Source organism: Gastrolobium bilobum, unplaced genomic scaffold, assembly GCF_033153095.1.
Source record: "Gastrolobium bilobum isolate Gb01-03AN ecotype WA unplaced genomic scaffold, APGP_CSIRO_Gbil_v1 utg17219, whole genome shotgun sequence".
Taxonomy (NCBI): Eukaryota; Viridiplantae; Streptophyta; class Magnoliopsida; order Fabales; family Fabaceae; genus Gastrolobium; species Gastrolobium bilobum.
Window position 1 is genome coordinate 135791 of NW_026897120.1, and position 27553 is coordinate 163343.

The following is a 27553-nucleotide window of genomic DNA, read 5'->3' on the forward strand; positions in this document are numbered from 1 at the left end:
TCTATAAAAAATCTGCATTTTTTCGAAGCAAATTCTAAATCTCTCTCATTCTCTCTCTGCGCAATGGACTGTGCCTCCGAAGAATGCTCCGATGACATTCAACGACCGGACTCACACAAGGACCAACGAGTCTATTTCGTTCCTCACAGGTCTCTTCCTTCTCAAGATTCCTAGAATTCTCACTTCAATTCAATTAAATTCTCACCATTTTTAACTTTACCTAAACCTATTACTCACTTTCAATTATTTTCACACTATAAATCCCAACAAGTGAAAGCAACAATACTAACAATGCTCGTTAGGGTTGAAATGATCAAGACGAGATTCAATTCGATTTCCTTATGCATCAGCTTTGTGTTTTGTTTGTTTTTCACCACTTAATTGAACCAGCTAGCGTGTTGGTTTTGTATGCTTTGCTTCGGTTTTTTTTTTCTGTGATCTGGGCTTGTATGCATTGGTTGGGAGAAAATGATTGAATTTATGAAGGGCATCGAAGGATGATTTTGTGTGTTTCAGGTGGTGGAAGCATGCTCAGGGTTCAATGCCTGCTGATTTTGATAAGAAGAAGGGGATTGTTTATACCTCTTTGCCTGGTTCATCCTATGCTGGTCCTATGAAGATCATCAATAATATCTTCAACTCAGATCTTGTATTCAATCTTAGGAGGGAGGAAGATTCACAGCAGAATAGTGAAAATGGCGAAGTGGGTGTATCTGGCCGGGACTTTGCTTTGGTATCTGGGGATATGTGGTTGCAGGCACTCAAGTGGTGAGTGGTCTAAAGAAATCTGACCCCTACCCATTCTGTTCTCTTGTAAACTCGGGCATGATCAAAGATGGCAACTTAAACTTTATGAGATTTAAGTTAGAATGTGCACTGATGCAACTTTTTGGCTTCAATCTGTGGTTTGGATCCCATAGCTTTGTGAATTTAGATAGCTGGCTTGGTACTTTGTGCTGTCTGAAATTCTCCTAGCTTTTCTTATTTACGGTATAGATTTGTGCCATGCCATGTCTACGTGCATATGCTAGTTTTAACAATTGTCTCACTCCATAGATTTAAAATAACCATGTTGTCTACAGAACTTAAATAAAGTCAAACACTTTCAAGTCTTGGACACACAACCAGCATAGATTTTTTTGTTTCTGTGGCAAAAGAATTCTACCTTTTTTTCATGCTTGAATTTTTAGCATATGAGTCCATTAATTATTTAACCAAATTGGGGTTTTTACTTGATGTTATGCCAGAAATAGATGTGTTTGATGCTGGTAGTCAGAATTTCCTGTTATTTTTTATAGCCGTTTCAATCCTTCTTTGGTTTCTATGACATGGTGGGCTTTACTTTTTGTTTAATGTTAATTAATATATGTTTCTTTGGGAATGTTTGCAAGGATTTTAGAACTTCTCTACACCTTGTAGAGTCTTATTGATAACGTTTGGGCATGTCTATGCTTACTTTTCATATTAGTGATAGATTTCTTTCGAAAGTGCAAGATTAAGTATACTTACTGCCACTCGTAAAAAGTTTTATAGTTAACCAAATTTGTCACGTTTAGAGACGGATGTAATGGATGAGAAGCCTAGTGGAGTAATTTTATTTTGTATGGATTCCCAAAATATTTTGGGTATTTATTCTTCTATGTTAGCTGTTCTACTTATACCAGTTTTGGTAGCTCATTCCCCCTGATGGTACCATATGCTATAATACGTATAACCCTGGAACTCAAAAACAACCAGAATATTAATGATTCATAAATTTGATGAAATTGATTCATAATGTAGATCATATTACTGCCTTTCGTATTTGTAAAGAATTGGCATATTTATATGTTTTTGTTTTATTGGAATATTTATACTTCATGTACAGGATTTCCAGTTGTGAATGATATGTATAGTATTAGTTTTTAATGTTGACTTGCAATAAACGTAGTTCACATTTTTTTGATGCAAGTAATGAAAGTTTTCTGACATCCAGAATATTTATTTTGTTTTATCTCCATTATCACATGCTTTGATATTTCATTTAGGCACAGTGATTCGAAAAATACAATGAAGGATGACAAAGGTTTTTCAGCTACCGACAGTGATATGGCAGAGGTATATCCCTTACAGCTCAGGCTTTCTGTTCAGAGGGAAACAAATTCATTTGGTGTAAGAATAAGCAAAAAGGTATCTCTCTCTCTCTCTTAGCTAGGATTTTTCTTTTTTTTCCCTCCAATTTCTTTTAGCATTCTTCATTTAGTATTTGAATTGACTGGCATCATTTGTTTTGTAGTTAAATTTTTTCATGAACTATTGGGAAGTTGTATTGTCAATCATGTCTGATTGGTGCATCATGGTGTTTGGATGGGTCTAAGACCTGAAGTTTTTTCAAAACAATGTTAAACATGACAGAAACATATATTCATTTTTGGATAATTTGATCTAATATGAGTCCTTTTATATTCATAAATCATTAAGGAATCGTGGTTTTTATTTGTTCACTATCATCTTATTATTGAAATTCTAATATGCTCTTCCAATTTATTCTGTTCTTTTAGGACAATACAGTTGAGCTCTTTAAGAGAGCCTGCAAAATGTTCTGTGTGGATTCAGAGATGGTAACTTATTATTTTATTTACAGCTCTACTTATCTCCACCCCCCACCCCCCAACACACACATATAGACAATTCTACTGTTACTGCAAGAAATTGACAATTTTTTAACTTTTTATTGCACAGTTGCGCATTTGGGACTTTTCAGGTCAGATAACCTTGTTTTCTATGTATGACAAGAATCAGGTCCCAATAGAATGTCAAAGGCAGTCTGATCAGGAGGTAAGTGGTATTAAGTTTTGATTAATTTTGTTTTTCTGCTTGTACTCTTAAGTATATTTGTAGGTCAGAATATGATTATAAATTTTTCCGTTTCCCAGTGTCAGGGATGAGCATCTGTTATGTGCCATAACCCTTTGGTGACCTAGCATGCTAGTTATCTAAGATTACGGTTTTTGCATATTAAGACTGTTGGATACTTGAATGGCTATTTTTATAATTTATCGAAAATGAATGGCATAAGATTTAGTACACAAATCCTCTTGTACATGACATGCACCATGTTTCGTCTCCCTGCGATTCTTGTTTGGTGTCCTTTATTTGTATTTATGACATGACTTTGATAGCTTTGGAAAAATGTTATTATGTGCATGTGATTTGTGTCAATATTAGATATTGCTATATTGCCAACGCTATTCATTTAATGTGCAAGGCAAAATGTTTATGGTTGGGTTTATTTACATGTGATTAGATATTAGTTTGGTTGTGGACTGATGTTTACTGCAGTTTTTGTAAAGAAGCTGCTTCTTTTTCTCCTCTTATACTCACAAGAGTATTTCTCATTGTTAACTTTTGACTTTTTGTTTTTTTCCTAACTTTATTGTCAATTGTATACCCTTGCTGAGAATTGACCCTTTACATTAGGCTTGTAGATGCAAAAACATTAGGTTTGAATGATAAGCATAATATCTTGGAAGTTGGTAGCCTCTTGTATTTGATTATGCATCAAGTGTAACTTAAATTTCTTTCAGTCTTTATTTGTTACCGTTTTTTTTATTCTAAATAACTTGTCTTGAGTATTCCTTTTGGCTTTTTATTAAAATTTATGGTAATGACTTTACCTTCTGAATCATTGGCTATGATTGGATTGCCTTATGTGTTATATCAATGTTATCTGTGAATGTATACAGATTCTTCTGGAGTTGCAAGTTTATGGGTTGTCAGACTCAATGAGATGTAGGGAGGGGAAAAAAGATGAGATGGCTAGTTTTTCTGGCAGTGCTTCACTGAAGATGAATGGCACTGCTGACAGTATGAATTCTGATTGTATGCATACCGATTCCTTGACCTTCTCTTTAGGCCCTGGTGAAGCTGGTTCCTTGGGATTAACTGGATTACATAACCTAGGAAATACTTGCTTCATGAACAGTTCCCTCCAGTGCTTAGCACATACGCCAAAGCTTGTTGACTATTTTCTGGAAGATTATGGTAGAGAAATCAATCACGATAACCCATTGGGCATGAATGTATGTGATCATTTTATCCGCTGCATATAATTTATTAGCTTGATATCTAAAGAAATTCTATGGCTGGGAACTTTTATGCGTATGATGTTTTTCACTTTGTATTCATGATATCTGCTTCTTTGCCAGGGTGAGATAGCTTTGGCATTTGGAGATTTACTTAGGAAGTTATGGGCTCCTGGAACCAGTCCAGTGGCACCAAGAGTGTTCAAATCAAAGCTTGCTAGATTTGCACCTCAGTTTAGTGGATTTAATCAGCATGATTCCCAAGTTAGTACATCTGGCCTTTTCATTCTATGTTTACTTAGGTTTTTTGGCTTTACAAGGCTCATGTCTTATGTTCCATACATTGTCTATATATATATATATATATATATATATATATATATATATATATATATATATATATATATATATATATATATATATATATGTATGTATGTATGTATTTATCTTTCTCAACAGGAGCTTCTTGCTTTTTTATTGGATGGACTTCATGAAGATCTGAATCGTGTTAAATGTAAGCCTTATATAGAAGCCAAGGATGGAGATGATCGACCAGATGAAGAGGTTGCTGATGAATACTGGCATAATCATTTGGCTCGCAATGATTCTGTCATTGTTGATGTGTGCCAGGTATGTACTCATCTCATTGTATGCACTTGCAGAATTAATTACTTACGCACACATGATGTGAAGAACCTCACAGTTTCTTGGTGGTTATGATGTAGTACTTTATCGAATCTTCTATAGCATATTTATGATTTACTCAAACATTTATAAGTGTAGTAAAAATTATTACTTAAAGTGTTGAAACCTGTGTTTTAAGTGATTTGCTATAACCGGAAGTAACAGGTTCTCATGTCTGTCTGTCATTCTAAATTAACGAGTTCAAGAAATTACTGCTTAGTTGATGTCTATAATCTAACAGGGAATTTTGATGAATTCATAATGTAGAATATGTAGAGTATTCTAGATAGTATTTATTGATGTAGTTGGTAGTTGTATATTTAGTTGGTAGTTGTATATTTATTGATGTAAAGTAGTTGAGGTAGTTAGATGTACTCAATATAAAAAGGACCCATTGGGTCTCTCAATGAATAAAGAAAGTATTATTCAGACAAAACACTTCTACTTTTCTTCATGGTATCAAGAGCTGGTTATATTCCAGTCTCTTCCCCGTTCTGATTTATTTTTAAGTCATTTTCCTATTCTTTTTTTTTTTTTCATTTTAGCCACTGCCCAAGCCAGAATCCTTACCTAGACACCTCTAACCACGAAACCAAGGCCACCATTAGGTTCAGAACAAGATTCTGAGCCAGCCCACAGAAGACCCGTAGCAGTACTGTTCATTACTGTAGCAGTACTGTTCATTACTGTAGCAGTACTGTTCATTACTGTAGCAATTACTATTTCACTGTAGCCAAGATTGCTCTCATTCATTGATTTTCGCGAGCAACCCTCTTCCTGTTTTGAGGGTCAAAATCGTATTTGGAGGAACTTTTTTCTGGGTACCTGTTGTTAGAAAACCATGGACGCTGAAAATTTTGAAAATTCGTCTTTTCAGAAATTGATGTCTCAACCTGCTGAGGCAACTAGTCATGTTGCTAAAAAAGGTATGGCATTCCATGTTGAACGTAGTAATCGTTGGATCCTTGATTCAGGGGCCTCTGATCACATGACAGGTAATGCAACCTTATTTTTCTCCTATACCCCTTACTATAACCCGTCACGAATAAGAACAGCTGATGGGAATTTCTCCACTATTGCGGGAAAGGGATCCATTAAACTTTCTGAGCATATTATTTTGAACTCAGTACTTCATGTTCCCTCTCTTACTTGTAATCTCATCTCTATTAGCAAACTTACTGCTGAGTTGCATTGTGTTGCTAAGTTCTCTGCAAATGCTTGTATCTTTCAAGAACAGGACTCGAGGATGATGATTGGCAGTGCTAAAGAGGAAGAAGGGCTCTACTATTTTACAAATGTTCATTGTGAAAAGAGGATTTTTTCGAACCACTCTCTATGTTTATCAGATGACTGTAATGATGTTTTGTTATGGCATCGTAGGTTGGGACACCCAAATTTTGTTTATCTCCAGAAGTTATTGCCGAACTTATTTATTAATAAAAAGCCAAGTTCCCTTCTTTGTGATATTTGTCAGCTTGCAAAGCACTCTCGTGTCACTTATTCTCCTAAGAAATATCATGAATCTTTTCCCTTTACATTGATTCATAGTGATATTTGGGGATCTGCTCGTGAAAAAAATGTCTCGGGTGCTCGTTGGTTTATTACTTTCATTGATGATCATTCTAGGGTATGTTGGATATATCTCTTAAAAGATAAGTCTGAGACAACATCCACTTTTAAAAACTTTCATGCTATGATTCAAACTCAATTTCAGACTTCTATCAAAATTCTGCGAACAGACAATGGTACTGAATATTTTAATTCAGTTCTTGGAGATTACCTAAACCAGCATAGAATTATTCATCAAAGTTCTTGTCCTAACACCCCTCAACAAAATGGGGTGGCTGAAAGGAAAAATAGACATCTAATTGAAGTTGCTCGAGCTCTTTTATTCACGATGCATGTCCCTAAATATCTGTGGGGGGAAGCCGTCTTGACAGCCTGTTATCTCATTAATCGGATGCCTTCTCGGGTACTAAATTTTCATTCTCCTTTATCCTGTCTTACTAAATCTTTTCCCTCTTTCTGTGCTCCTTCTTCTCTTCCTCCCAAAATATTTGGCTGTGTGATTTTTGTGCATATTCCTCCACATCAAAGGTCCAAACTTGACCCTAAATCCATCAGATGTGTCTTCATAGGATATTCCCCTAATCAAAAAGGTTATAAGTGTTACTCACCTTCTCTCCGCAAGGTTTTTGTTTCCATGGATGTTACCTTTTATGAGACACAATCCTTTTTTTCCCCGACTTCTCTTCAGGGGGAGTCTATTGGTATTGGTATGGATGAAGATAAGCCTGGGAAACCAAATGATGCTCCTGTCTTACCTTGGCCTTTGGAAACAAGGGGAGTTATTGGGAAGGAAACAAGGGGAGCAACTATACCTGAATCTAATGATCCTCCTGGTAAATGGGGAAAATTTTACAGCAGGCGCAAAACACATGAAGATACTCTAGACTGCCAGGACCCTGACTCGAGTCCTTGTTCCAGTAACCCACTTGAATGTACTAGTACAGCCAACGTTGATATGCCTATTGCTCTTCGGAAAGGTACTAGATCTTGCACTGCTCATCCTATTTCCCATTATATCTCATATGAAAAGTTGTTTCCAGGTTTTCGTGCTTTCAACACTATGTTAGATAGTACCAGGATACCCAAAAATATCCAAGAAGCACTTGATGACCCAAAATGGAGGAATGCAGTATTAGAAGAAATGGATGCACTCACAAAAAATGGAACATGGGAGTTTGTGACATTACCTAAAGGAAAGAAAACTGTTGGTTGCAAGTGAGTGTTCACAATAAAATTCAATGCAGACAATAGCATCAATAGGTATAAGGCCAGATTAGTTGCTAAGGGATTTACTCAGACTCATGGGATAGATTATCAGGAGACATTTGCTCCTGTTGCCAAACTTAACACTATCCGCGTTCTGCTATCTCTTGCCGCCAACCTTGATTGGCCATTGCAACAGTTAGATGTTAAGAATGCCTTCTTGAATGGTGATCTCCATGAGGAAGTTTACATGGATCCACCTCCTGGTTTTGAAAAAGGGGATGGTTCTGTGTGCAAGTTGCAGAAGTCTCTCTATGGACTTAAACAATCTCCGAGAGAATGGTTTGGGAAATTTACTCAAGCTGTTAAGGGAAGAGGGTTCACCCAAGCTCAGACTGATCACACTTTATTTTTTAAACACTCCGACAAAGGAAGAATTGCTATTCTGATCGTTTATGTTGATGACATAATTGTCACTGGTAATGATAGCGAGGAGATAACCTCTTTAAAAAAAGTTTAGCTGACCAGTTTGAACTAAAAGATCTTGGATCTCTCAAATATTTCCTTGGCATGGAAATTGCTCGGAGTAAGGAAGGAATTTCTTTAACTCAGAAAAAATACATTCTAGGCCTGTTGCAAGAAACAGGTATGCTTGGGTGCAAGCCGACAGAGACTCCAATTGAAGCTAATATCAAGATGGGAGTTGAGGACGGGGAAGATGTTGATAGGGAGCAGTACCAGAGACTAGTGGAGAAATTAATCTATTTGTCTCACACTCGTCCTGATATTGCTTTTGCTGTGAGCATGGTTAGCCAATTCATGCATTCTCCTAAGGAAAAACACCTTAGTGCTGTTTATAGAATTCTCAAATACCTCAAAAATACCACTGGTCGAGGAATTTTCTTTAAAAAGGGGCACAAAAGGATGATTGAAATCTATACAGATGCAGACTGGGCTGGCTCTGCAATGGACCGAAGATCTACTTCAGGATATTGTACTTATGTCTGGGGAAACCTTGTGACCTGGAGAAGTAAGAAACAAATTGTTGTTGCAAGAAGCAGTGCAGAAGCGGAATTTCGGGCTCTAGCCCATGGTATTTGTGAAGGAATTTGGTTACGAAGGCTTCTGGAGGAGTTGAAGATCTCTTATTCCCTACCTATCAGATTATATTGTGATAATAAGGCTGCTGTCAGCATTGCTCAAAATCCTGTTCATCATGACAGAACAAAACATGTGGAAGTTGATCGTCACTTTATCAAAGAGAAATTAGAAGACGGTAGTGTATGCTTGACATATATACCTACTGTTAGAATATTAGATATGATATGATTAGATTTGATTAGATATGATTGGATTCTGTCTTATCCGTAAATAGTCTGACTGTATTCTGACTGTATTAGGATTAGGTTTGGATTAGGTTTGGGCCTTACACTTAAGCCCATTAGGATCTCTATATATTGTAACTCCCTGACACAGATCAATACACAACGTATTCTTTTACATTTAACTTGGTATCAGAGCTTTTTCGCTCTGGGGATCCGCTTCCGCTAAAACCCTAAGCCCACTGCTTAGGTGTTCTCTTCTACTTTACCGTGCATTCTTCCGGCGAGTTTCTCTCTAAGCCGTGTGTCTCTCCGGCTTGTTTCTTCAACTGTCAGAACCACTTCCCGCCGCCAACAACCGCCGCTCGTCACTGTTCAGGCCACCGGAACCACTTCCGGCCGCCAACAACCGCCGCTCGTCACTGTTCCGGCCACCAGAGCACTGTTCCGGCGAGTTTTCAGCCCAGACTACCTGCGATCAGGACCGTCTCATCCCGGCGACCAGTTCTGTGGTGGTCCGACCACCGTCGCGTCATCAACGCGCCTCCACGCGCTGTTCTTTTCCTCTGCGCGTGGTGCTCACGCGCCACCTTCAACCGGCGCGTGTGCACTGTTCCGGTGGATTTTTCCGGCCGTTCTTGGACAGAACTTCTCGCCTTCTTCTCCTCTTTCTGGATCTGTGCTTGGTTCTTTGTGGGTCTCACTTTAGACGCGTGGTTCTCCTTGATTGGATATCGTTTGCCTTCATTTACGGCTTTTATATTCTGTTTTTAAATGGCAGCAGCGTCCACTGATCTCTCGGAGGTTAACTCTCCTTGTCCTCCTGTCAAAACTTCCTCAGGAATCATCTCTACTAATATTGGGCTCATTACATCTTCCAAACTGAAGGATTCTACCTCTCTTGCTGCGAATATAGCTCAGTCAGACAATGCATCATTTGGTTCAGTTTCTCTCTCACTTGCGGACTATGCTGCACTCCAAACTCTTCTCAAGAAAGCTTCTCCTCAGTCTCAACCATATACTGGTAATCCCGTTGCTTGTGTTTCTCATTCTACATCACTTGGCACTTGGATATTTGACTCAGGTGCTACCGATCATCTCTGTGGTAATAAGGAACTTTTTACATCTCTTACTTATTCTGATCATTTACCTTCTTTTACCCTTGCGGATGGAACCAAAGCCCCAGTTCGTGGGATTGGACAAGCTCGTCCGACCTCTACCTTGGCCTTGACATCTGTTTATTACATTCCTGGCATCCCTTATAACTTAATTTCTATTAGTAAGTTGATCCACTCCCTCACTTGCACCATTACTTTCTCTAACCATTCTGTTTCTGTGCAGGATCCGGGTACGGGGGAAATGATTGGAGTGGGTCGTGAGTCACGGGGGCTTTACTATCTGGATGTGCCTCGTCCTTCAGTGGCACTCTCTCTCACAGAATCTCCACAACTTATCCACAGTCGCCTCGGTCATCCAAGTCTTTCGAAGTTGCAGAAAATGGTTCCTCTTTTATCCGGTCTTCAGTCTTTAGATTGTGTGTCATGTCAACAAGGGAAGCATACACGTTCCTCTTTTGCCAATCGAGTCAATAAACGAGCTGATGCCCCTTTTTCTCTTGTTCATTCAGATATCTGGGGTCCAAGTCGTACCTTGTCTGTTTTAGGTTTTCGGTATTTCGTTACCTTTATTGATGATTTTTCCCGTTGCACTTGGGTCTATTTAATGAAAAATCGTTCTGAGTTATTTTCCATTTATAAAAAGTTTTATACTGAGATTCATACTCAATTTGGTGTTTCTATTCGTATTCTACGTAGTGATAATGCTAAGGAATATGTTTCTATTGATTTTTCTAATTTCTTGGCCACACAAGGTACTTTACATCAAACTACTTGTCCTCACACTCCACAACAAAATGGGGTGGCTGAACGTAAAAACAGACATCTCATTGAAACTGCACGTACCCTTCTTCTTCATATGCAGGTTCCCCTTCACTTCTGGGCAGATGCTGTACTCATCTCTTGTTTTCTCATCAATCGCATGCCCTCATCTGTGCTCAACAATGACATTCCTCATAACCTATTGCTTCCAGATGTTCCTCTTTATCCTCTAACTCCACATGTCTTTGGTTGTACTTGTTTTGTTCATGATCTCACTCCTGGTAAGGATAAGTTAACATCCAAAGCCTTTCAGTGTATCTTTCTTGGTTATTCTCGTCTTCAAAAGGGTTATCGTTGTTATTCTCCCGATCTTAAGCGTTACTTAGTTTCCGCTGATGTCACTTTTCTTGATCAACAACCCTTTAATTCTATTCCATCTCAGTTGTCACAGGTTGATCATGTTCTTCCTGTCCCTTTTCTTGACTTGTCTTTGCCAGCTGCAGGTGCTTCTATTCCAAATGAGCAACCTATTGCTTCTATACCTGAGGACCGTCCACTTCTCACCTATCAGCGTCGCAAAACTGTGCCTCCTGTCGACTCGACTCTTGCTGACTCATCGCCCACTGCTGTTGCTTCTTCCTCTCCGGATCCTTCACCAGAGGCTCTTCCCATTGCTCAAAGAAAAGGTACTCGTACTACTCGTAACCCTTATCCTCTTTATACATTTTTGAGCTATGACCGTCTTTCTTCACCTCATTTCACCTTTGTTTCTAGTCTTTCTTCTATTTCTATTCCTAAGACCACAGGTGAAGCACTTTCCCATCCAGGGTGGTGCCAAGCGATGCTTGATGAGATGACTGCACTTCATTCCAATGGCACTTGGGACCTTGTTTCTGCTCCTCCACAGAAGTCTACAGTTGGTTGTCGCTGGGTGTTTACTGTGAAAGTTGGACCTGATGGCCATGTTGATCGACTCAAGGCCCGCCTAGTTGCAAAGGGTTTTACTCAAATATTCGGCCTTGATTATAGCGATACATTCTCTCCGGTCGCTAAGATGGCGTCCGTCCGCCTATTTCTTGCCCTTGCTGCTGTTCGTCACTGGCCACTCCTTCAACTTGACATCAAAAATGCCTTTCTTCATGGTGATTTACAAGAAGAAGTTTACATGGAGCAACCACCTGGTTTTGTTGCTCAGGGGGAGCCTGGGAAGGTGTGTCGTCTTCGAAAATCCTTATATGGTCTCAAGCAGTCTCCTCGAGCATGGTTCAGTCGCTTCAGTTCTGCTGTTTAGGAGTTTGGCCTAATTCGCAGTAAAGTTGACCACTCTGTGTTCTATAGGATCACATCTCCTGATAAGTGCATCTATTTGTTAGTCTATGTTGATGACATCATTCTCACCGGGAGTGATCAAGACGGAATCCATCAGTTAAAACAACATTTATTTAGTGCATTTCAAACAAAGGACCTTGGGAAGCTGCGTTACTTCTTGGGAATTGAGGTAGCACAATCTAGACAGGGCATTTCTATCTGTCAAAGGAAGTATGCCTTGGATATCCTAGAAGAGACTGGTATGTTGGCGTGTAAGCCAGTTGATACACCAATGGATCCTAATGTTAAGTTATTGCCCAGACAGGGGGAGCCGTTATCTGATCCTGGACGTTATCGAAGGCTGATTGGGAAGCTCAATTATCTTACTGTGACTAGGCCAGATATTTCTTTCGCTGTCAGTACGGCCAGTCAGTTCCTTGATTCCCCTTGTGATTCACATTGGGATGCTGCTGTGAGGATCCTCCGATACATCAAAGGAGCACCAGGAAAAGGTTTGTTGTATTCGGATCAGGGAAATACAGAAATTTGTGGTTACTCAGATGCCGATTGGGCAGGATCACCCTCGGACAGACGCTCTACTTCTGGTTATTGTGTCTTCTTCGGAGGAAACTTAATCTCATGGAAAAGCAAGAAACAACCTGTTGTTTCCCGATCTAGTGCAGAAGCTGAGTATCGTGCAATGGCAAATACTACCTGTGAGTTGATCTGGTTAAAGCAGTTGATTCAGGAGCTTCATCTTTGTGAACAGAAACAACCCATGACACTCATCTGTGATAATCAAGCTGCGCTACATATATCCTCTAATCCTGTTTTTCATGAGAGGACCAAACATATAGAGATTGATTGTCACTTCATTCGGGAAAAGATTCAGTCAAGAGAAATCAAGACAGCTTTTGTCAACTCATCTAATCAACTAGCAGATGTTTTCACTAAAGCTCTTAGAGGTCCTCGGGTTGAATACATTTGTAACATGCTTGGTGCTCATAATATATACGCACCAGCTTGAGGGGGAGTGTTAGAATATTAGATATGATATGATTAGATTTGATTAGATATGATTGGATTCTGTCTTATCCGTAAATAGTCTGACTGTATTCTGACTGTATTAGGATTAGGTTTGGATTAGGTTTGGGCCTTACACTTAAGCCCATTAGGATCTCTATATATTGTAACTCCCTGACACAGATCAATACACAACGTATTCTTTTACATTTAACTCCTACCAAGGAACAGACGACAAATATCCTCACCAAAGGATTACTTAAGCCGACCTTTGAGAATTTGATCAGCAAGTTGGAAATGATCAATATATATCTCCCAACTTGAGGGGGAATGTAGAATATGTAGAATATTCTAGATAGTATTTATTGATGTAGTTGGTAGTTGTATATTTAGTTGGTAGTTGTATATTTATTGATGTAGTTGGTGGTTGTATATTTATTAAAGTAGTTGAGGTAGTTAGATGTACTCAATATAAAAAGGACCCATTGGGTCTCTCAATGAATAAAGAAAGTATTATTCAGACAAAACACTTCTACTTTTCTTCAGATACATAGCATTATTAGGGAAGAACATGTAGTCATCTAACTTTAAAAATCTTTACTTGAAGTTTCTTGTTTATTGTGTTAAATATCACATTATATAATCGAGCTGCTTTGGAAAAATATAATTAGCTTCTTTGTGTGTTTGTGTAGGGACGTATATAGTGAGAGTAATGGTTTTTTATGAGGGGGGAGACGGGAGCAATAACCATCATAAATGGTCAAGATTCAATAATATTAAAATATCAATTCATTTTACTATTTAAAATGTCCATGTAACACTGAGATGCTGTGAACTTTAAATGATCTTTTAATCTTGAACATTTATGGAATCTAAAACGGATTATAATTCATGATAGCAATTAATTGTGAAAGGAGTTAGAGTAATAATAAAACCTGCTAGATTTTTTAATTCATTAAAGAGTGATCTTCTCCTGCCATTATAAGATTGCTATCATTTTTTCTTAATTTATTTGAGATGAAATTTGTTGTCTTTTTCATTTTCATGAGAACTAGTTTGGTTACTTATACTTCGTAATGGTAACTCTCTTTACCTTATGGATCACATTCATCTTTTTATGCAGGGTCAATATAAATCAACATTAGTTTGTCCTGTTTGTAGGAAGGTCTCTGTGACATTTGATCCATTCATGTACTTATCATTACCTCTACCTTCAACAACAATGCGGACGATGACTTTAACTGTTGTTACTAGCAGTAATGATGGAATGTCTCAGTTATCGCCATATACCATTTCTGTTCCAAAACATGGAAGATTTGAAGATCTGACCTGGGCTCTTAGCAGTGCATGCTCTTTAGGGGCTGATGAGACCTTATTGGTAGCTGAGGTATATATGTATATTTTATTATTTGTTTAAACTTAAAGTTGAAGTCAGTTCCCCACTTTGAATCTCTTTGTTGATACATTTCAATCCTGTAGAAAACTATATGTCTGAAGCTAGGGCTCTGGTACAGGTATACAACAACTGCATCATACGTTTTCTTGAAGATCCAGCTGATTCATTATCCTTAATCAGAGATGCTGACAAACTAGTTGCTTATCGACTTATGAAAGATAGTGGGGATGCCCCTTTGGTCATCTTTATGAATCAGCGCATGGAGGAGTAAGTCAATATGGTGTGGTTTTATTCCGGAAAGGACTTCCTTTATATATTTTTATTTTTAATTTTATTATTATATTTAAAAAAAAATAACAGACAGTTGTGAGTGATATGGGCTAGTTTATATTGAACTCCCTCAAACCAGTCTAGTCCAGCCTAACCTTTCAACTGGAAAAACTGGAAACGTGTATAAGCTATTCTTATTCTAAGGTAGCAAAACATCCAAATAAGGTAAACTTGTGAGTGTCTATATTGAAGGTCTATTTTTTTTTTGGTAACAATATTGAAGGTTTATTTATAGACCCAACATAGCCAAACATCCTAATAAGCTATTCTTATTCTATGCTGGAATAAGATAATCCAAAGTAGAATAAAATCCCTAAATGACAAATAATAATAATAAATAATCTCAAATCAAAAACCCTAACTGCAAAATTAAGAACCCTAATTTATAATTAAACCGTAAATAAAAACAAAACTAAATAATTCAATCTACATGGCAGGCCTTTTAGAAGAATAAAAGGATATGCTGTCATGTGTAGGCTTGAATTATTTCATAAAACTTTTTCCTTGTCTCATAATCATTACAGCATGCTGCTACGATTCAGAAGGGATATCTCTAAAATTAAACACCCATACCCCCAGACTCAATAAAAAAACAGAATGGTTGGATTTACATGTTCATATAGACACGCATGCTTTACATGGGCTTCTTTTTATGGTCACTTGTGATTTCCTTGCTTTATATAGTTAGTGTTTGATATAATTTTTTCAGGCAGTACATCCATGGGAAATTGACTCCAAATTGGAAGGCCTTTGGAATTCCTGTTGTGACTAGGCTTTGCAATACTATAAATGGATCTGATCTCCGCAATTTGTATCTAAAGTGGTTCCGTCCATTTCAAATTTCAATTGAAGAGGCCTTAGAAAATTGTGTTGTGTCAAAGAAAGCTGAGGAAGTTGCAGAACTGGAGGGGGTCTCAACTCCTAGTGTAGGTCCAAATGCGAATGGGATCGATACTCCTTCAGATGGAGGAATGGAGTTTTACATAACAGATGAAAAGGGAACTGTCAAGAATTCCAAGATATTAATGAATGAGCCATTAGCAATAAATAGAGAGTTAAGGCTGCTGCATGTTCTTGTATGTTGGTCAGAAAAACAGATTAAAAAATATGACACACAACTTTCTAGTTCATTGCCTGAGGTTTTCAAGTCTGGTTTTTTGGCAAAGAGACCTCAAGAATCAGTTTCTCTGTATAAGTGCCTTGAAGCGTTCTTGCAAGAAGAACCTCTTGGACCAGAAGACATGTGGTTAGTTACCATTTTATAACATCTGGAAAAATACTTTGATTAGCATGCCTACTACTCTGTTCTATCTGGAAGACATTTTAAACTGGATTAATATACATTTAAGCTTTAGCAAATATTTTTTTTGTATACTTAGCAAATAATTTTAGTTTGGGAGACACAGGATCGCAGCATTTATATTCAGCTCTTAACTACTATGACGTCCAGCATTACCATCATTGCCATAAATTATCGTTTTCTCGGGTTGCACTTTGATGCTTAGTGCCTTCAAACCCTTAGTAGTGTCTTATTAAAGGCTGGTCAGGGCTGCTGCTTGTTTTGTAATGATTTAGATTTTTATTTTCAATTTTATTTGCATTCTAACTTAAATCTCAATATCAATCTTTTCTCCCTATTTCTCCACTTCTAGTATATGTTCGAGCAACTCTTAGTTTTCTTATTTGTAATCTCATAATCACTATGCTGGCAAAACGTGCTTGCTAAACTGTCATTCTTCTGAAAATATTGCTGTGTCAATATTTCATACAACTATTGTTTTTTATGTTCTATATACGATGGTCATACACATGGAACATACTCATTCTTTTATATAAATTACTTATCTTCCAATCTTACTATTATCTAAGGTGCAGTTTTCTGTAATGTCAGGTACTGTCCTAACTGTAAAAAACATCATCAAGCTAGTAAGAAGTTAGATCTTTGGAGACTTCCTGAAATTTTGGTCATTCATCTTAAGAGGTTTCAATATAGTCGGTACATGAAAAACAAGCTGGAGACATATGTTGACTTCCCTGTAGATAATCTTGATTTGTCAGCTTATATTACCCATGGGAATGGCAAGTCTTACCATTACACGCTTTATGCTGTCAGTAACCATTATGGAAGCATGGGAGCTGGTCATTACACTGCATTTGTCCATGTAAGTGCTGTTCATTTTCTGAATACTTTTTTTCTTTTTTCTTTTTTAAGCATATAATTTGGGTTTTGAGAAATGAATAGAACATACTAAAGTCCATGATATATTAAGAATGGTTTGAGAACCCAAAACAATTCTTATCATTTTTTAGGCCTCTATCCATTGGCTTATTAGGCAAAGATTGTGATAAAAAATCACTTCCCTTTAAACCCCTACTAGCGGGATATGCAAATCCCATTTATCAAAATTAATTAAAATACAACCTTTGTAAAATCAAAAAAGTTTTGGCCCCATGATCATCCTTATCTCAAATTGTACCTGCAAAACTCATTAGAAACAAACCATATTGCAAACCTTAAATATTGGGTCACATGCACTAAAATCAACATTTGATTCACAATACATAAATTGGGCCTAAGCTTCCTTGGCCCATTAGGGGTGACGGCCCAATCTAGGTTTAACCCTAGATGACAATCAAAACCCTAATCTCATTATATATTGGGCCCACCATGAAACCGTAAGGACCACGATGGTTGGCGGCCACAAACCCCAATTAGGGTTGGTGAGGGCAATCTTTGTACATAGCATTACTTTCATATTTGCAAAGAAGTTGTTTCCCAGATTCGAACCAGCAACTTTACCATTGCTCCAGTCTTAGATTGTGATAAGTTGATCAAATATGGTTGACATCATTATGAAATCGTGGAAGGTTTTTATTTTATATAAATTATTAAAAAAATGTTATTTTTGCAATTGTTAATGTCTATCCTCATTGTTTTCTGCTCTTGTATTTCATGTAGCATGGTGCTGATCAATGGTATGACTTTGATGATAGCCGTGTTTATCCCATCAGCAAGGAGAAGATAAAGTCTTCAGCTGCCTATGTTCTTTTCTACAGAAGAGTTTTTGAAAATACTAACATAATGATAGAGTAGCATATAGTTTTATCAGCCTATTGAAGCTAGATACCATTTGTTAACATAATTGCCACCATATTCTTACAAGTGTACAGTGGTTCCCCTTGGCGCAAAGTTAAGATTACTACCTTGCGGCATGGTGATCAAGAGGATCTAGTTATGGAAAAAATATCTGCTCATGGAGTTAAGATTGTGTACATCTGATCCTCTTCAAACCCCACAATGGTCCCTTTTTTTTTATAAGAAAAGACTTGCTAGTATACTTGACAAGGTAGAATTCTTTTGTCATTTACTTTTTAAGTTTTAGACTAGTCGGAGTTTTGGTAGGGAAGAAATGGAAACTTTAAAACTTAGGCAGAACTAAGGAAATAGTAACAACTCAAGAGGTGAGGGGCAGACCCAATGGATGGAAGCATATTGTTTTTTCCTGTTTAACTTTGTAAAGAGAATTTTGTTCTAATAAAGAGAGTTGGACAGTGAATTAGTAGTTCTTAAAGTATATTTTTTTATTCCTATTTTTTTCTTTTAGTGAAGACTGTGAACGAAGATTTTGAATTTGCTGATGGATATTTAAAACTTCTGCAGTTTAATCAAATGTTATCGGCATTGTAATCAGAATGTGGCCTGTCAGAAATTCACGTTTGTAAGAGTTACTGTTTAAACGGGCTTCGGTATTTTCTTGCAAGAGTTCGAAGTTCTTGTTACTTCTTAATTGAATAGTACAAGTATGAAGAGTTTTTTCTTTTCCTTCTTTATCTTTTTTTTCCTGAGTACGAAAAAAAAAAAACATAAATGGTGGAGTAATGTGTCGGGGGAACATGATATTTAACGCTTCCAAGATGATTACCAGTCTAAAGATCATAAACGGTGTCGTTCTTAGACCATAATATTCTACCATGGAGGCAAAAAAAACATGGTTGAAACAATGCAATTGGTACAAACCAAGTAGATGATTTTGGTGCTAATATTCAGTTGGATAGTGCACAAAGGATATATTCTGCCAAAATATTGTGTTGTTTACATTGAAAATTGAAGGAGAAGAAAGGAAAAACCGAGGGAGAAATGAACTGCAGACTTTGCCGTTCTTACAGAAGTAGTGGCTTTGAGTAGTATCGTAATGTCTGACACTTGTTAGTTCTCAGCAGGATGGGTCATGTTACCTTCGTTTCCAATTTAGTGTAAGAAGTGGCATTGTAGTACCATAGTACTTGAGGCAGCCTTAAGCGAGACCTGGACCACTGACTTTTCAAATTCTGCTCATTGATCAACATTCTGTGGTTCTTAGCTGTAAACATTTGCTCCCCTTTGACAGGATCCTCATTTGCCGCACTATTATTATTTTGACACCACCCGGGTAACACTCACCTACTGCTGGCACTTGTGGTCTTTGCTGGTTTCTGTTATCTTATCCCAAAAAAAGAAAAAAAAGAAAAAGTAAAGATAAGGAACATCAAATTATAATTTATAAATACAACCCAATTTTTGTGACTTCGTGTGGGCTTTACGGTTTTTTTAGCAAAGGAAAGGAACACTCCGATTTGTGATGAGATCCTTCCTAGAGCATTTAGCCTTAAGTCTTTAACCTACAGAGTACAAAAAACACATTTTGAAGAGTTTCCCATATTAAAATGTTGGGGTTTGATTTTCTGATGTTAAATGAGAATTCAATTCTCATGTTGTAGAGATAAAAAGCATGTGGGACCCAGGTGTTAGAAAAAATTATATGTAGGACCCATGTCAGCACGGAAATCGAAGGGTGTGTAGGAAAATTTGAATTCTCATGTTAAATGAGAATTATAAAACCCTAAAGTGTTTTCTATGGACCCCACAATTAAATTTTTTACTAAACCTAATAAATGTGTCCCCTGGTACACAAGCTTTAGCTGGATTTAAGGAGAGAAAAAAAATGACGGTAGCTCAATTGTAGCTAGGAAACTAAGTAGGTGGGGGTGAGAGTATGTATTCGATCTTCTCCAATATCATCTTTCAGAGGGGTTTAAACTCTTAATACTGAGACCCATCCCGAATCGGATTAGTTGTGAAGCGATGAATTGATTGAAATATTTCAAAAAAAAAAAAGAATTTTGTAATTAGATTAAATTTCTGATTTGTTTTTTTTTGAAAATAAAAGTAATGCGTTTTATTTTTCAGAAATCGCACTGATTTGATATATCCTACTCAATATTTTTATTATGTTTGGTATGAGATTCCAATAAAGACTTTCATAATTCTTTCTCTGGATAATTTTTTTTTCATAGTTCTATATTTCCATAATCATGGGATTACTAGTTTCCTATCCCACCCCTATAAACTAACACTATCTTGCTCACACTATCATCACCACCTTCCTTGCCGTTACCGCCATCTTGTTTATAGTAATATCATCTGAGTTTTGAAGTCGAAATCCCGTGGAATAATATTGCGATAAACTAAATATGATTTCAAAAGAGTGTTCAAGAAATGTCATATACCCGCTTTTTTAGTGTAGAACTCATGAAAATAGAAAACTCAAGTTAACAGACGAGAGAAAAAAAAAATGAAATGAGGGAAATTATACTTACCACATCTTATAATTGATCATTTTTGTTATTGTTAGGTCAAAATCACATCAATAATTACAAAATAATATTGCATTTTCTAACAATAATAAAGTAGTTGTAAGAAAAAACTATTGTATTTATAAATTACCTCATATATAAATAATAAATATGCAAAATATTAAATTATATGCAAATTTATTACAAAATGAATTTTACATTTCATAAATTTAAAAATAAAGTAAATATCTTTTTAGTCCTTAGCAAATTTTACGATACCCGCTTTAATTCATAATAAATAATATGTCCCAAAAAATAATAAAAAATATATAGTAGTATAAAAAGAGATATAAATTTTATAGTTAATAATATAAATTATCCTAGGGTGATGCACCCGGGTTTTTTGGTTCGCAAAAGAATCTCTTATATGAGGTATATGGTCCTACTGGCAAATTGGCAAGGGCGTAAGTGAAATGACAGTCAGAAACATTCATTTATTGTTTTCTGCAACGAAAGATAAAGTCAAGTCACCCATCTATGTAGCCATCTTTCTCAGACAAGATCCAAGCCACACATGGATCCAATTAACCCACCTCCTTCTTTGATTTGACGTTTCAGATTCTGTACTTTTAACCTTATCCCACTAGACAACCTCTTCTTCCACACTCTCCTCCTCTTCAAACTCTGCCCATTACTATTTTTGTATATATATATATATATATATATATATATATGAGTTTACAATTTTAATACTGCTGTACGTGTAATAATTAAATATTTGTTATATATATACTTGAAAGCATTAAATGCGGAGAATCATAATCATATAAAGTATAAAAAAATTAAATGTGGGGAATCATAACCATATACCTTTCGTTGCTGTACGTAAAGCGGCTGCAGAAATGATTTTATCATATATATATATATATATATATATATATATATATATATATAAATATGACAAAAATATTTCTCAAGCTACTTGAGATATATTTATTTCCAGCTATTCCAAAACTATGTCATTTTATTTATTTATTTTCTTATATTAATTGATTCACCTTTGAATGGTTATGATTTTATTTTTCTCTCTATTCCTTTATCACCATTGATTCATCTTTATATGATTATGATTTAGTGACCGGAGATAAAGTTATATCAAGCAGCTTGAGAAACAATACCATATATCTATATATATATATATATATATATATATATATATATATATATATATATATATACAAAAGCTACGAATGGTGCTAATAATCTTCTTGTTTTTGTTTAATATTTTAACGAACACTGAAAGCTCAACTTTCGTTTTCAAAGGTGCGAATAAAATGATGGTAATCTTGTCATGCTCAAGAGAATTGAAAACAAAAAAAGATTTCATAGCTCAATTTCTGAGTTATTTTGATATTTTCTTAACATTAAGCTGAAACTTTAAAAATATATATATATAATAAGTATCTAAGTTTTATCGAGGATGATAAATTTGACTTTCATTGCAAACTGAAGCTTACTTTTTTATTTGAAGATTTTAATCAAAATTAAATTCCATATTTTATTTCGTAAGTAGATGCAAATCAAATCCAGGAAGTAAATATATGAACTTGTACATAATCAATTAATTAAGTTCATTTAGTGTGATAATAATAATAGAGAAAACCCTACGTATAATTGATACAATTGGGATTATGGGGGTTTGTTGGTGCAACCCTTCTAACTTGGATCTGTGCGTCCCTTAAAACAAAGATCCAACATGATGATTCCCAGACAAACATGACCACCCAATTGGATTTAGGGCATCATTAAAAAGTTGGATTTTCCATAAAGCATGCGCATTTTGACGATATAGAGCCCACTCAGTCCACTGTGTTAAACATAGGCTTTTTTATCCTTATAACCCTTTATTATTAATTAATTACCGATTTGACCTTGATTATAAACTATTTCAAAAATTTAACCCCTCAAAAAACATAACACCAATCTGTCCCTGTTTGACCGTTGACCACCAAGCCTACCCGGGTACACCCCTCTGTACCCGGGTAGTTTTTGAAAATTTTTGTCTACCCGGGTAGGGAGGCGTGTACCCGGGTATTGTTCTTCGCACCTGAGAAATTGCTTGAATTATTTACCCGGGTAGAGAGGGGTGTACCCGGGTAAATCTTCAACCACCCGGTATGATTACTCTTTGGATCTCCCATGCACTCTTCTTCTCCAAGCTTTGAATATGGAGGCACCGACTATCACGTGCTCTGCCTCTGCAACTTTTTTGGGTCTGTAAAGCACACAAATATTTTTCAATGATTATTTCAGAAAGAGAATTCTCAGTTAACAGTATAAATCCACAACCACAAACCTTGTCCCATGCATGTCTTCCCTGAACGTGATAATTCGTCATTTACCAGTAAAATGAAAAGCTGCATGCTCACACTAAATTTCTGTACCATGAACCCTGTCTTTATTTTCTTTCCGTCTCACTCTCCCCAATAGACCCGGTACCACATTTATATATAGGAGCGCGATTTTGACGTACATAAAAGTAGACCCCATCATAATCGATACGAACAGGGACCGCTTTGATGAGCAGTAAAGTGTTGATGTATGGAAATTCCAAATCCATTCTCAAAGCTAAAAGCTCTTCAAATTGGTTAGGCATGCTTAACTTGATAATACTGATCTATCTCATTAGCTGTAAAAAAGAGAGAAAAAATACCAAATGGGTGGTCGAAGATTTACCCGGGTACACCCCTCTCTACCCGGGTAAATAATTCAAGCAATTTTTCAGGTACGAAGAACAATACCCGGGTACACGCCTCCCTACCCGGGTAGACAAAAATTTTCAAAAAATACCCAGGTACAGAGGGGTGTACCCGGGTAGGCTTGGTGGTCAACGGTCAAACATGGACAGATTAGTGTTATGTTTTCTGAGGGGGTTAAATTTTTGAAATAGTTTATAATCAAGGTTAAATCGGTAATTAATTAATAATAAAGGGTTATAAGGGTCAAAAAGCCGTTAAACATAGTTCATGTCAACATTACAGAAGCAATTTTTAGCAATAGTAATTTTATGGAGTCTTGGGAAGAAGAAACTCTATCTGCATGTACCATCGAATATTCTGCCCAGCCAGAACAATGATAAATTTACGAGTCATCGGCTATATCACCTCTTGGTTGCAATTTGAAAAGTTCTGATAAATTTAAGGACGCTAGCTAGTATGGTATACATTGTAAAAGTTCTGATAAGTATTATATTTTTATAATACTTACTAAAATTTATAACATTCCTAAAATATTGTACTTTTTAATTTTTTAAGATTTAGTTTTTATATATAATTTATAACTTTATTTCTTACAAAAAAATCAGAAAATTACAAGATATAAAAAAAAATAACATTTATAGCTTATTTGACAATGTTGTAAGTAACTTATCTATATGTAAAGTCCTTCAATGTAATGGTAAATGTTTTTAAACTTATCATAAGAATGTAAAAATTATCGTTACAATAATATGATGACGTTATTCTAACATAGAGAAAAAAACAGCGTAAGTCAGAGATTTGTAGCTCTCATTCTCCATTTGAATCCTCGCACATCAATTGTGACGCATAGAAAGAGGAAGTAGCCCATAATAAACTTATCTTCAATATTATCGCACATTAGTGATAATTTTTTTTATTCGATGTAAATGAAACACACAATATAGAATTGTAGATTAAAGTTGAAATGAAGTTTCGATAGGATTCTGTTCCGGGTTTAACCCAGATTCCTTCTTGGAAAAATATCTATGGTACTACTGCTGTACCATTCACTCAGTACATCTATCCAATAAAAAATGAAGAATGACTGTCATCTTGTATGGAAAGAAGAGAAAAATATTTTTTTTATCCAAGTGTCACTTGCTGAATGACAGATGTACCTACTACAGATATACAGAAGATGATCTCCCTTCTTGGGCCTATACGTGGACCCCCTACCCACTTTAGGCCCCTTATCCGACTTGATCCCTTATTCGGCTTCGACATGGTATCCGACTTAGAATCCAATTAGTATGCCCGGATCTTGGATAGCAACCCAGATCATTGCCCATATGTGTAACTATACACGATTATACCTAGGAGAACCGCTCCAGACCCATGATCTTCATCCATAACCGTTCATGATGGCTTGCATAAATACGTTTACAGTGTCTAAGAGCAGACACTTCGATCACATTACATTCAACCATTCATACCAAGCCTATACATTCATCGTTATGCACACTCAGAGCTATACCTACTAATACCATATAAAACCCATCCTTTGCATATTCCAAACCTGTCACCCTAACACTATAGTTGGTGTTCACACTGAACATCTGGCACTGTCTTGAAAATGAAGGTCACTGGACAACCTACGGGTAAACAGGTGTGAAAATTTCAAGTATTACATTATCTATTTTAAATATTTTTCTTCTATTATCTTTCTCAAAACCATGATCATAAACCACATTTTTAGGCCTTAAAAACATGGTCAGACCATTCCTTAATCTAAAAATAAAAATAAGACATGCATGGATAATTATATTAGGCATTCTACAGTTTCTTGATCTCTCATCAATACAGGACCCACTAAGTTCAATACCTATCACTAGGCCATTATGCGCGACTTTTCTAGTACATATCTCATTAATAGTGATAAAACCATTTTTACGTAGACTCGACTTTGTGGGGATGCGATAGAATGCATGAACTAATTGGGCATGATATTAGATCATTTGGACCCCAAAACGAGGGTATTAAGGACATTCTAAAATCCCAAAGGCCAAATTTTTAAAGAATGTTATTATTTCACATAGTATATCATTTGCAATTTGTAACATAAGTTCCTACATATAATACATATGCATTATATATTGTGAAGCATGTTATAGCAATTCTAAACAATTATTGGCAACGATCAATATCCCAAAGCAAGAAAGTGCAGTCAGTATACCAAGAAATCCATAGCATTTACAGTAATTGCTCCCATCATCAGCATCCCAAATTTAGAAATGAGCACCTTGCGCAGTACAAGTTGTATCTTAAATTACTCTATCTCTTCCTTTTTTATAGATTTTTTTACTCTAACAATCAATTGAAATCTTTCTTCCAAGCTTATGTGTTTTATGTTTTTCAGGGTGCAACATATCCGCATACATCCACCGGGTTCATAATTCAATGATAAAACAATCACAATCGACGGCTAGAAGCATTAAGTCCCATGTTCTTCCGAGACCATGGGCATCGACTTCCCCATGAAGGAAGGGGAGGCAGGAAAATCAAAGTCTCTTGTTGCCTAAGTAATAGCACCTTGGGCACCCGTTCTTTCCCAAGTCGGAAGTGGAAAAATTAAAAATCCCTTGTTGCTTAAGATAAAGAACCTTGGGCATCGATCCTTTGGAAGCGGGAAAATTAAAATCAGGACACGAGGCATAGCAGCAGCACAACCAAAAGCAATACGATGTGACAAGTGATGTGGAGAGATCCGAGCTTTTAGCTTGGAAGTCAGAGGAAAAAGGGGAATTATAAAACGCATTCATCAAGTATCTTCAAGTCCACATTAAGTCATATGCCCTTCCGAGGCCATAGGCACTTGCATCCCTAAAGGGTCCTGGAACATAAGTTCTTATGATTCTGAATAATCCTGACCAATGTGCAAGACATCATCATATAAGGTATTCACACCCTACTCAGGTACGCAATAAACAATTATTGTTTTAATTTGTTAATGTCTAAGTTACTTTTTGTGTTATTACCTCCGCCTTCAAACTCGAAAGCAAGTACAAACTTGGAGACGACTACAAGCAACGAGCAACAAGACAAAGCAACCTGGAACCCGAAGCAATCACAATCTGGATTTTTTCGGCATTCATATCTTTTGCACAACACTAAACACTATTTGATAGGTATAAGGGCTTTACTTTCATCCCGACATTCTGACTTTGCGCAATGCTAGGCTGGGGCTTATGTTATGGACCAGTTAAATGGTCCCCACTTCCTATCCCCATTGCATGAAGCACCCCGCTCCCCTACTCTCTCAACTTCCTTCCACTATATATAACCACCCACTATGCATTGCATAACACTACTATGTCACCTGCATAACCATGCATTATGTGCACAACCTCCCCAACCGCTAGTGCACTTCATCTATATATGGTCTCCGTTAGCAAAATAGGTCACAAGTTCTTCATTTATCTCAGTACTCACAAGGCTTGGCACCATAACTATAGCTTTCACACTTGTGCCTAGAGCACACCCTATCCACTAAGCAGGTGACTCACACACACACACCCTTATTTATATTATTGGACTTTGGCTTGGGATACTAGACTCTTCATTGCCAGCTATCACTTCCATTAACTTCGTAGATACAATTACTAGCTTTTTAGTTAGACATTAATTAGGTTCAATTCCGAGACAAAATGTTCTCCTTAAAAAATATGGTGTCTTTTTTCAGTTAATGTTTCTTGTGAATTTGATATTGCTTTAACGAAACTTGTGATTTGCTATGAACTAAGGAATTGATTAAAGGGAAATTAAGGTTTTTCTTCAATATTCACTCCCTTCTATACAATTACTTTTTCTTAAAAGGTTAAAAAACAAACTAAGTTCTGCAAACGTGACAGGCGAAGACATGCATGCAACACCTGCACTGTATGCTGTCCTTTTAAGAAGGCTGCATTGCATTAACTAAACAAGACGGTCTAGGAAGAAGAACAAAAGAATCAATCAAAGAAAGGAAGAAAAAAAAAAACAATTACAGCTATTTGATTTTATTTATTTATGGGGTTGTGGAATCGCAAAGTTCAAATAAACCCAGAGCGCAAAACTCCAAGGAAGAACACCCCCCAAAAAAAGAGGGAAAAAAAGAAGAAGAAGAGGAAAACACATACGAAACATAACGGATAAAAGATTGTCCCTCTTTGTGAAGCACCACATACCCAAAAAGAGCCAAACGGTAAACATCTCAAAGAAGAAAAACATTGTTCAAGTAGTGGTCCTCTAGGGTGTGACATTGTGTGCTTCATTGCTTATCATCAAAAGAATAAATAAGTTGCAATATTCGTCCTTTGATATGTTAACTCGCAATTAATTAATCATCCAAAAGAGAAATATATATATTACTACTAATAAAAAAAGGACG

At 36.4% G+C, this 27553-nt stretch overlaps 1 protein-coding gene across 1 annotated transcript; it reads left to right on the forward strand.

Annotated features, from left to right (window-relative positions):
* On the forward strand, positions 1-18333 carry LOC133304321 (ubiquitin carboxyl-terminal hydrolase 8-like). The gene is made up of 13 exons (XM_061504332.1): positions 1-149; positions 517-768; positions 2028-2169; positions 2541-2600; positions 2722-2817; positions 3726-4061; positions 4188-4328; positions 4524-4694; positions 14174-14437; positions 14565-14713; positions 15486-16022; positions 16668-16938; positions 17736-18333. Exons 1-13 carry the CDS (start codon positions 64-66, stop codon positions 17868-17870), a joined length of 2640 nt encoding a protein of 879 aa, XP_061360316.1. The 5' UTR covers positions 1-63; the 3' UTR covers positions 17871-18333.
* The last annotated feature ends 9220 nt before the right edge of the window (positions 18334-27553 follow it).